This window comes from Oreochromis niloticus, unplaced genomic scaffold (assembly GCF_001858045.2).
Source record: "Oreochromis niloticus isolate F11D_XX unplaced genomic scaffold, O_niloticus_UMD_NMBU tig00007223_pilon, whole genome shotgun sequence".
NCBI lineage: Eukaryota > Metazoa > Chordata > Actinopteri > Cichliformes > Cichlidae > Oreochromis > Oreochromis niloticus.
In genome coordinates, this window is record NW_020328430.1 from 20,138 (window position 1) to 32,482 (window position 12,345).

The 12,345-nt window shown below is 42.3% G+C and overlaps 1 protein-coding gene across 1 annotated transcript; it reads right to left on the reverse strand.

Annotated features, from left to right (window-relative positions):
- Positions 1-8,818: 8,818 nt before the first annotated feature.
- Positions 8,819-9,787, reverse strand: LOC109197936 (biotinidase-like; the record flags this gene model as incomplete). The annotated part of the gene is made up of 1 exon (XM_019353664.1): positions 8,819-9,787. A coding segment is annotated over one exon (581 nt), but the record flags the coding sequence as incomplete, so codon positions are not given.
- Between the last annotated feature and the right edge of the window lie 2,558 nt (positions 9,788-12,345).

The window sequence follows — 12,345 nt, forward strand, 5'->3', positions numbered from 1 at the left end:
GTACTACAATGCTATTTGTTCTTGTTACAATTATGGGATGGGCTGGTGTACATACACCAGTCTGCTGGCTGGGTGAAGCTCACTCATTCAGCGCCTCCTTCTATCTAATCCTGTGCTGACTTATAGCTATAGACATTAGCCAGACCAGGGGTCGGCAACCGCGGCTCCGGGCCGCATGCGGCTCTTAGTCCTTATAGTGCGGCTCCGCGTGGTTTGGGAAAATAAATTAGAAGTATTTCGCTGAGTGTATTTATTTATGTAGTTCTTTTAAACTGTAGTTCTAATGGAGATTATTGTGATATGAATATAAATATAAAATTATATTCTATTTTTTTCCTCGCTCAATATAAGCGTCACCTCGCGGAAGCGGTATTCCGCCGAACACCGTGCATTTATCGAGACTTTCAACCCCGGGTAGCCATTATGGATCTTCGGATCCACATTATGTCACACTGCACCGTGAACTATGTTAAAGACAAACATGCTACGCCTCACAGACGAAGATGACAGCTTACAGTCCTGCGTAAACTGACTTCGCACAGCACCGATTAGCAGACGCTGTGCGCAAGGTTCAGAGCAGAAGTCCATTGTAACATACACGGCAGACCCGACGATGTTTGCATGAACGCGCTTTTCACACGCGTTGCTGTACGCATACAGCCGGTGTAGCTTCGAGCTCACAGCCCGACACACCACCAACACAACAGCAAGATAGCGCAGACTTTAGGCGGCGAGGCGTGATTGGGGTGCGTCAGGTGCGTCCGCCTTCCTGCAGCGGCGCTGCAGACACGCCCCCGCGCACGATTAACCAGGTAAATATATTTAGGCGAATTTTGCAATATCTATTTCAATTTTTCAGCAGCATAGAGCTTTTTTTACAATTATTTTTAAAGTCAGGTCAAGGCTCCAAAAGCCAAAGGAATATAAGGGAGGCGGCTCACAACAGTTTTTGTTTGCTACATGGATATTTTAGTTCAGCTGGTGTCTTTGCTTTTGTTATATTTCTTTAAGAGTTCAAAATGTTGATTACATAATAATTATTTTCTCTGTAGCACTTATGGATTTCATAAGCAGCACACCTATTGTTCACACAAGGTACAAAAACAATTATATACAGTGTTATCTTCATTTAGATGTCAAAAGTATTTGCGGCTCCCAGTGTTTTCTTTTGCGTGGAACCGGGTCAGTGGCTCTTGGGTGTAAAGGTTGCAGACCCCTGGCGTAGGGTTTCAGAGAGTTTGTGGCTATAAGTAGCTACAGGTAGATTACCGTATAATCTCAGGTACATGAAGTTCTCTGCTCAGTGGTGTGGATCCTGATCACCATGTTTTGTTTCAGTGGGTGATGGGAGTCAAAGAGGAGATATTGGTCTGTGTGTCTCACAGTTGTTCTCAACTAAAGAAGGCGCTTGACGGAGACGAACCTGATGGCTCCTTACTTCATCAACATTCTTTCAACTTTATATAAGTTTGTCAGTGAAAAGCTATGAAATGGAATTCAGCCCTCGGAATCAATCCAGATTGTTTATCTGCTTTTATTGTGATAATGAGGGACAGGCCTCACATGGCCATGAAAGTGCATATGGTATTTTGGTCCCCCCCCCCACACAACACAAATACCTTTGTTTTAGAGCTAATATTAATACAATGGTGTGCACCACCATTATACATTTTTACCTTTTTTTTACCTGAAACAGGTGATTAGTCTGTCGATACAGACCACAGGCAACCATTCATTCAGCTAATTTAGCGTCACAGTTAACCTAACGTGCATATGGGTATCATGTGAATATAATTGCTAGAATACGACGATTTGCTTTTTCGTATTATAAATTTAAAAGCTCACTGGAGCTACTCTACCCTATCTTTTCGTTGCATTCGAGATTCTTAATTGTCTGGATTGTTGTTAAACTTAATGTCGGTTACAGTTTATTTTGGAAAGGTTACCGAAGGTGAGTCGTGCTCTTATTTTTCTGACACGGATGGATGTTGAGGAAGAAGGTGGTTTCTAAAACATTAAAAGAGTACCGAAAGAAAGTCTCCGAGTGCGTTGCCTTAAGCCTGACACGTGCATAAATATGTTATAGATATATTTTTAGAAGCTGTTTTCTCATGAGCTTATTAGGAATATGTCTTACTCTACATTTGGAGAACATTAGAAATAAACTTGAATCACAGAGACCTTTCCAGACATTTAATCAGTCTCAAAAGTCCCGGACAGATTCTAAATCAGTTATTTGTTTGAGGAAGGGAGAGGAAGGTGCTTAGACTGCTCGGGGTGATTTTTCTGGACATTCGTTTCATTGACTTTGCTCCGGAGATTAGAGTTTACACAGACACGATTAATACTGGCATTCACGCTATGACCACCACTTAAGTATGATTTGAACAGTGAGGCTTGTACGAACGTGTTTATTATTGTAGTCTTTTGACCAAAAAGTTCTCACATTAAAAAAATGTGATTAACACACTTTGTCAGAAAAACAAAGTTCATCTAAACAATTTCTCTAGAACTATGGGAAATAAAACTAAAGGACACACCTATATTAATATACGCCTGGTTTTATGGCTTCGAGATATCCATTTTCTTATAAATCTTTGGCAGAAATGAGCAGGTTTTACAGTCTTTTTGTAACTGTGAGATTTAATGATGTTGTGTACTGTTAAAAAAGTGGTTGAAACAATGTAAACACTGAGCGAGGCCATTGTGTGTGATATTGTTTCGAATTCAATTCAGCTGCTAAAGAAATTGCTAAGTTTTCTATAACCAAGAGTCTTGACTGGATACTGAATGAGCTCCTTTGTGGTTTAAGTATAAACTAACAGATCTTGTAATTATTTTGTCTGAATTATTGGTCAGACATAACCTCTGCAGACTACAAGTTGTATAGTGGGAATAATATTTCACAACCACAGTTGCTGCTGGTTCAGTCAAGGTTGTTTGAAGATAGATCAAACCTGCAGCTTCGAATCTAGTGCAAAAAGACACACAAAGCGGAGCCGCCGAAGTGTGAAATGTTTCACTCAGTACAGTGCGCTCCAGCTTGAGGCTCCAGCTGCTGTTATGCAGCTGATGAATTGGTAATTGTGCACTGACTGGTCCTGGTATTCTCCTAACCCAAGCTGTTGCTGCTGAGAAAATGTAATTTACACAGCTGGAGAAGCAATGTACCTCCCCACTCTGCTTTTTCTGATTTCACAGTAGTCCCAGTATCTCCAGTCATTCTCACATCTCCATATGATGTTGGTGGTACAGGACCACTGTTTTATCTACTCAGATATCACTATCAGACACGTAGTAGTAACAAATCAAACATCAACATTTTATGTATTTCAAGATTTTTATTATTGTATTGTAATGGCTGATGGATGGTGAAGAATTTGCAATATAACTGTTGTTGTGATTTTTTCACAACACAGTTATATTTTCACAACAACAGTTGTGAATATTTTCACAACTGTTGTTGTGAAAAAAAACCCCCAACAATCAATGATCCCCTATGAGCAAGCACATGGCGACAGTGGGAAGGAAAACTCCCTTTGAACAGGAAGAAACTCCAGCAGATCCAGGCTCAGGGAGGGCGGCTATCTGCTGCAACGGTTAGAGGGTGTGTTTTTTATTTTACTGCTGTTATATTTCCATGTCTTAATAAGCGTGATAAGCAGGTGCAAGACCCTGTTTAATTTGTAATAATGGGGCACACAGTGTTTTCTGTGGTTTAATAGGAAGAGGAGGCGGGGTGGGAGTAATTTTTATTGTGTTTATGTCCACGTCTCTAATAAGCGTGGTGCGTAAGTCAACAACTTGTATTGGTTTTTAATAATGGGGGCACGCTGTGTTTTCTGTGGTTTCTCAGACAGGGGGGGGGGTGTGGGAATGGTTTTTTAGCATTAGCTGGCGAGTCTTTCGCTACAGACACAGCCTGTTTGTTTTATTAATTGTTGGCAGCCGAACTCGTCCGTTTAGGTGTTGTTTGTTCTGAGCTGCTGCGTTGCTGACAACGGAAGAACGACCGACCAGTAAAGTTTGCAGGAATGCTTCTTTTGCTTTGGTTGAAAGTCATCTGAACCTTCTTTCTAAAACCACACTATGTTTCTTCCCTCTGTTCTGTCTAAACTGGATGTTTTACGAGCGGCTTGAGAAGTTCCAGCTCCATATCGCGAAGACGGCGTTCGTTCTCGGTGGCCTGACGTCGTTGCTTTAACAATGCTGTGTTTCAATTTCTTTCTCAAGTTCAGCCAAAGCACGTTTTTCTTTGACTGTTCGTTATTATATTGGCAAAGTTCAATGCATTTTCACGCCTTTTTTGCGCCTCTTCCATATGCTTTGCCATAATATCCGTCAGCCTTCCTGCCGGCTTCTCCACTCCGACTTTCCTTTGTTCTCTGCTTATCTCTTTCTTTAGCCTGATTGCGTCCTCCAGCTGTTGTGGAGTGACTTAAACCTGGCTTTCTTAGAATATCGTTGTGCTGATTATTTTGAATTAATATGTCGGATATATTCATTCCTCTCTAATTTTAGTTCTTTCTCTTTTTGAGCTCTGAATTTTTTAAGCTCTGCCAGTACCTTGTTTGGCATTTGAACTGAGGACGTTTGGAGGGCCTTGTTGAAGTTTGGACCATGGCGATCATTAGCTCTAGCATAATGTGAGACATATTTAATAAGGTTGACTTTCATGGTATTTTAGACTTTCAGCGGTATTTTAGACGGAACAACTTGTAGTTCACTTGTGTAGAGAGTATAGCGTCGCTAGGCTCTATTTAAGCCTTGGTTTGGAAGCTCCTTTGAAGTTCCTTTATTGTGACGTTGCAAAGGCCTTTGAGCTGAGCGTAAGCCCGCCCTTGTGCTGTTATTAGCAGCAGGTGCAACGTCTCTGTTCACACAAACGCCATAGCTGTATCCAATGTTCCTCTAAGCTGCGCAGTGCGCTGGCCGGTCTCTGCGCACAGAAATCTGCGTTGCGCACAAAGAAAAATCTAACTTGAATTGAAATTAAAAGCGTTATTTTTCAGTCATACGTCGTTGTTATTCTGCTAGCAGTATAGTTTTGTTTCCGTTGCAAATAATATACATACATAATAAATTTCATCCTCCCCAAACCCCCAACACTGAACTAACAACTGAACCTTATAGAGTCCATGCTAAATACCCCTAATGAGTGTAAACCAACACACTGTCTTCACACCTTTCCAGTTTTCACGCATTAAAGCTACTCTCTTGAGCAGGAGAATGACTTTGTTTTAGTTACAAGGGCATTCAGGGGTACTTCCAAGTAGGAATGTGCTCTAAAATAAGTACTGTAAAAACAAAAAAAACAAACAACTACTGATATATACAAGTCAATCTAATAATAATTGCTAGAAATACGACGATTTGCTTTTCTGTATTATAAATTTAAAAAAACTCACTGGAAGCTACTGTTACGACCGTCTAGGCAGGCATACATGAACGAGGCACTCGCTCCCCAAGACCCAAGCAGCACAGGAACAAATCCGTTCGTTATATTGTGATTTATTTACAGTGGAAGAAAGAGAGAAACAGAACGGAGTGTCAACACTTCAGGGCGAGCCAGGCCAAAATAATAAACAAACAAATCTACACAATCCCGCACCTGACTTACCAAATAAGTCAAATAAAGACAGAGTCTGACCTCCTTAACTAATTCAAACAGGAGAAACGGGTGATCAAAGAACGGCAGCTCACCCTACCACTCCACTTCCACAATTTCAGACACACTGCAGCCAACGACTGCAAGGTACACTGCTGGGTGCTGAGGGGAACGCGAGGACCTCTCAGCCGTAGCACTCAGCCTCCTTTTAATGGGCGGTCCTCCAGCTGGAACAGTCGCGTCAGGCGGTGTATCACGCACCAATCGGAGCAGAGCCTGGCACAGCTGAATTAACATAAACAATATTACTGCCCAGAACAACACATGAAATACAAGTTCGTAACACCCCTTCCATAAGAATTAAAACCCTCCTATTGTTTAATTCCAACTAAGAACAGGGCATCAGCGATAACATTTTCCGTCCCTTTCTTATGTTGATTTGCAGATTAAATCTTGCAAAAGAAGGACCAACGCATAAGTCTCTGATTTGAGTTTGCATCTGGGAGAGAACACCATGGGTTGTGGTCAGTGATACTTGACAGTATAGAGCTGGATCCATATACACCTCGAAATGCTGCAGGGCTAACAACAAGCAAGGGCTTCCTTTTCAATAGTGACCGATGCTTATGAGGATCGATTTGCTCTGAGGTGTGTGACAGGCTGCGTTATGTGTTTTAGGATAACGTAATGAGGGATGGCAGAGATGTTATTGACTCCCTGGGTGCAATATTGTGAATGCAACGGACTCCAAGGGCAGGTAAGAGATGCAGACAGACTTAATTGTGTGGAAGGGGTTTTTTTTTTTGTATTTGTTCTTAGTGAGCAGGAACGTATTACAATAACTGTTTGATGTTGATGCAGGATCCTTTCATGCTGCAGCTTTTTCTGACCATGTGGAGTGCGTTTCCTTCTTCTGAGCCATGGAGCTAGGCAAATGTTGTTGACACCACTGCCAGAACCACTGATGATGTAGTCTAAATGGACGACCATGCTGTGGGTCAGTACTAACTGATCTGGGATAAACTTGTGGAATAATGGTCCTGATTTCTTACCTTTCATTGTATTTATCTCCACTGTTGTGTTGTGTTACAGAGGTGATGGTGAGCGTGCTAGGCAGACTTGGCACTGCAAGATGCAGACGGAACAGCATTGCATTTGGCTTGCGCAGTAAGGGCTATTCAGAGACAGGAATGTTCTTTAGTCATTCAGTATTAAAAATTTAAAGTTGAAAGTAGTTACATTCAGATTTTATATTTTTGCAATGTGTGGGACGTGTATGTTTTGCCCTGGCCCTTGGAACATTTATGTATACTTGGACACATCTGGCAGACACATTACCACTCATCACTGTTTCACTTGCATCACTAAGGCACATTTGGAGATTCATATTTTGTGACATATATTTCACACAACACGCACTGGTCCGTAACTGTCACAGAAAGATTTAAGCTTGCGCGAGATTACGTTTATGTGAAGCTCAGAACGTCTCTCTTTAACTACTGACAAGGCGGATTTTGCACATCTCATGTGGTCACTGCAGATGACTTGGTACTCTCTGTTCTTCTCAGGGTCACGAGACAATGCCTTGTTGATTGGAGAAATAGCGACAGAATCATTAACTGCACCAACGTGCTCTGCAGACGTATGTAGACCTGAAGGTGCACTACTGTACAGTAGGATAACCTGCAAAACCCACTGTGACTTACTGTAACATCTTTACCTGCAGGCCTTGCATGTAGCAGCCAGGAGGGATTGACAGTGGTGGTCCAGAGTGCTGGTGAGGAGCCAGTGTGTTAGCTGTGGATGAGAATGGTCGCTTCATCTCATGTATCACATACTCTTCAGGTGTAATTCTAATGTGTACTATGAACCCTTTCTCCTTTTATTCCCGGTTACACTCCAGCTTTGGCTTGTGCTCCAATCGGGATGTAGCTGACTGCTTGGCCCTCATCCTCAACTCAATGAGCCACCTCACCCATGGTCACCATAGCAGCTTTGCCCATCTCTTTACTCAAACAGTCATCAACCACACCTATTCTCAAACCAATTTCCAAAGGTGTGGCTTTGACTCCACCCCACTGAGACCTGACCAGGCCTCCTACTGAGGCCAGAACGCTGCTGTCCTCTGTCTCCGGAGATGATGAATGAATGACTCGATTCAGAACGTACTGAGGACTAGTGGAACTCAATACTGCAGGTTAGCCGCCATAGGAGCCTTATAGATCACTGACAAAGCTTGACAGGGCAGTAAATACAAGCAGAGTATTCTTAGGTAAGTCCTTCAAATCTAAAAATAATCCTCGTCTGAACCATGCTTGCTTCTTCAGGTGCATACACAGTGGAAAAGATGCACTAATGTAATAATTTGGTAAAATAAGAATAATTTGCCACTTTTTTTTTTCCACGGCATCACTGTACGATCAGTAACATGGTCGCGTCCTTTTCAATGTAAAGCAGTGGTTTTATTTTTACGTTGAACTCTTTCTGTTTGAGGATACAGTTTTAATCTTTTCAAAGATTTTTCCATTCACATTTACTAATGAGCATCTGGTGAAGAAAAGCTCAGAGGACTGCTTTTTTTTTTCTTTGTTAAGATACAGAAACTGAGGGACAATCTTATGGGACCAGCTGAAGAAGCGTTTTCCCTCTGTACTTGAGATTTTATTCAGAGTTCTTTGAGCTTTCACAGCAGCCACTGACTGTCACTCTGGGACACTTATAATGCTGCATTCATGATTAGGATCGACTTTTGATTCTAGGAGAGAAAGTCATATTGAACCTACGTATTTATTCCAGGTGGAGATTGAATCGTTGAGAGCAGATTGTGACAGCAGGTGGATGTAAGACCAATGTACTGTACAACTGATGAACTGAATGAGCAGCCCAAGGAATGGATAACTTGCAATGCTGTAACTTCTTAATGTTTGTGTTGTGTACAGGAGACAAGAGAAGGTGGCTGTCACTGTGTGGATTGTTTGTGTGTGTGTGGTGTGTGTGTGGTTGTGTGTGTGTGTGTGTGGTTGTGTGAGAGAGAGAGAGAAACTATTAAATATTGCCTTTTGAGGAATATGCAACATTCAAACAGAGGATAAATGCTACTTGGTGGATGTTTGTACTGTAAAGATTAAGTAACAGATGAATAAAGACATTTGTTTTGGTTTATTTTATAAGAGATAAAAGAATGTGTAACAGTGAAGGTTGGAGCAGCTCTTAACCATAACACTGAACTTTATTTTCCTGATCCCTCTAAAGTTTATTCATTGTCCAGGTGGTACATTCGTCCATACAGGCAGGCAGTGACCAGGCCACCCTTCGTGTTGAATGTTTCATGGTCAGTCTCCCCGTCTGCAGCTTTCTCCAGACTCTCTGGCTGCTCCAGGAACATTCGGCTTGTCAGAATAGATGGGTACACGTATTTGGTGTCAAAGTTCCCCTCCAACAGGAAGTCCATTTTAGACTCTGCTTCTTCCGCTTCCTGTCCACAAGAGCTCTGATCCAACCCTGCACAACAGACTACTGCACAAACCTGTAGATATTTAACATGTGGCAAATAAAAGTAGTGAGTTGTCAGTTTTAACCTTTTTAGAAATATTCAAATTCATGTGATTCTTGCCTGCAATGCGTAACGTCCGTTGACGGTGTGTGTTCCTGCAAGTGCGCCGAAAGCATAGAGCTCTTTATGGTCTTGCAGTAACCACCTGTACTGCAGGCGGCAGCAGAAAGTGCCGTTGCACACTTTAATGTCGCCTTGTGTCTCATTTAAGAGGACAAATGTAAATGTGTCATACATCATAGAGGAGATGAAGGTGGGGTAGGAGGGAGGAGGAGGGTCATCACAGCTATCTTGGTAGCAGTATCCAGAGTCTGTAGCCGCTGATATTGTTGACTCCCCACCACCAGCCTCCACCTCTTTGGCTGCACTTTGTTTTACCTCAAGTGGCTCCAAAACTGGCACTCTGGCCACCAGCAGCCTGCCCTCCTCTGGGTCCCCTTTCCTGGCGTGGTGGTAGGTGGCAGAAAAAGGGGTGTAGATGCCACTTCCTGTCATGATGAGCCTGTCATTACGAATGTTGACAGCTAGTAGGGTGACGTTGGCAGCCAGACTGAATGCCTGCTGAAACTGGATTGAATCCAGCAGGGGGAGCTGGTTCATCCAGGCCAGGGGTCGGCAACCCGCGGCTCCGGAGCCGCATGCGGCTCTTTAGTCCTTATAGTGCGGCTCCGCGTGGTTTGGGAAAATAAATTAGAAGTATTTCGCTGAAGTGTATTTTATTTATGTTAGTTCTTTTAAACTTGTAGTTCTAAATTGGAAGATTATTGTGATATTGAAATATAAATATAAAATTATATTCTATTATTTTTTCCTCGCTCAATATAAGCGTCACACTCGCGGAAGCCGGTATTCCCCGAAACACCGTGCATTTATCGAGACTTTCAACCCCGGGTAGGCCAATTATGGATCTTCGGATCCACATTATGTCAGCAGCTGCACCGTGAACTATGTTAAAGACAAACACTGCTCACGCCTCACAGACGACAGATGACAGCTTACAGTCCTGCGTAAACTGACTTCGCACAGCACCGATTAGCAGACGCTGTGCGCAGAGGTTCAGGAGCAGAAGTCCCATTGTAAACATACCACGGCAGACCCGACGATGTTTGCATGAACGCGCTTTTCACACGCGGTTGCTGTACGCATACAGCCGGCTGTAGCTTCGCAGCTCACAGCCCGACACACACCACCAACACAACAGCACAGATAGCGCAGACTTTAAGGCGGCGAGGCGTGATTGCGGGTGCCGCTCAGGTGCGTCCGCCTTCCCTGCAGCGGCGCTGCAGACCACGCCCCGCCGCACGAATTAACCAGGTAAAATACATATTTAGGCAGAATTTTGCAAATATCTATTTTCAATTTTTCAGCAGCATAGAGCTTTTTTTTTTACCAATTATTTTTTAAAAGTCAGGTCAAGGCTCCAAAAGCCCAAAGGAGATATAAGGGAGGCGGCTCACAACAGTTTTTGTTTGCTACATGGATCATTTTAGTTCAGCTGGGTGTCTTTGCTTTTGTTATATTTCTTTAAGAGTTCAAAATGTGTTGATTACATAAATAAAATGTAATTTTCTCTGTAGCACTTCATGGATTTCATAAGCAGCACACCTTAGTTGTTCACACAAAGGTACAAAAAACAATATATATACAGTGTTATCTTCATTTTAGATGTCAAAAAGTATTTGCGGCTCCCAGTGTTTTCTTTTGCGTGGAAACCGGGTCCAAGTGGCTCTTTGGGTGTAAAAGGTTGCAGACCCCTGGCGTAGGGTTTCAGAGAGTTTTGTGGCTATAACGTAGCTACAGCGTAGATTACCCGTATAAATCCTCAGGTACATGGAACGTTCTCTGCTCAGTGGTGTTGGATCCTGATCACCCCATGTTTGTGTTTCAGTGGGTGATGGGAGTCAAAGAGGAGATATTGGTCTGTGTGTCTCCACAGTTGTTCTCAAACTAAAGAAGGCGCTTGGACAGGAGACGAAACCTGATGGCCTCCTTCACTTTCATCAACATTTCTTTCAACTTTATATTAAGTTTGTCAGTGAAAAGCTATGAAATGGAAATTCAGCCCTCGGAATCAATCCCAGATTGTTTATCTGCTTTTATTGTGATAATGAGGGAACAGGCCTCACATGGCCATGAAAGTGCATATGGTACTTTTGAGTCCCCCCCCCACACACACACACACACATACCTTTGTCTTTAGAGCTAATAATTAATAAACAATGGTGTGCCACCACCATTATACATTTTTTACCTTTTTTTACCTGAAACAGGTGATCAGTCTGTCGATACAGAGACACAGGCAACCATTCATTCAGCTAATTTAGCGTCACCAGTTAACCTAACGTGCATATGGGGTACTCATGTGCGTACACATGGGAGAGGCCCAGCTCACTGATTCAAATCCAGGACCCTCTTACTGTGAGGCGACCATCACTACTTATTAATCTGCAAAAAGTTTCACTGTATTTATGAGTCGAGACATGAAAAATGTCCTCTAAGTTTCAGATTACAGGTGTTTGATAGCTGGATGACTCGATGAATCACTGACTTTGATTGTTATATTGTTCAGTTATAAAATAATGACTCAGACACGTTGAACCTTGAAAATAAATAAACTATATTTAAATAAGGTCAACTTCACTTGATTAAAGACCTTCGTTTTCTTTCAGGAACACGTTACACCTCATGCCATGATTCAAAACCGAGTTTTTTTCTAAGATTTTTTTTTCTTGCATTTCATAAAGAAAACCTTAAATATCATCTTCAGTTAATTTATTACAGTATCGAATAAATGTATATGTCTATCACATGACATTGTAGTAATTTCAGTCAATATTTCCCTACAAAGATTCAGGCAGAGAGAAATTTTCATCATCACAGGAAACGACTTCACAAAGAGACACACTGAAGAGAGCAAGACCTGGGAGGGGAGGAGAGGAGGCTGAACACAAACACAGACACTGAAATATCATACACCAAAAACAAAAAGATGACCTGGGATGTAGCCTGGACCCAGCACAGCAGGATCTCTTTTCACAGCTTCTACAGAAACAGGTGAGGAGGAGACTGACTCCAGGAATGGCGCTTGTTTGTGTTTCTGCTCAGTCTGTCTGAACCGAGCTGTGGTTGTGCGTGTCACACTTGCTCACTTTATTTCACAAGAAGACTCAGATGTTTTGAAATC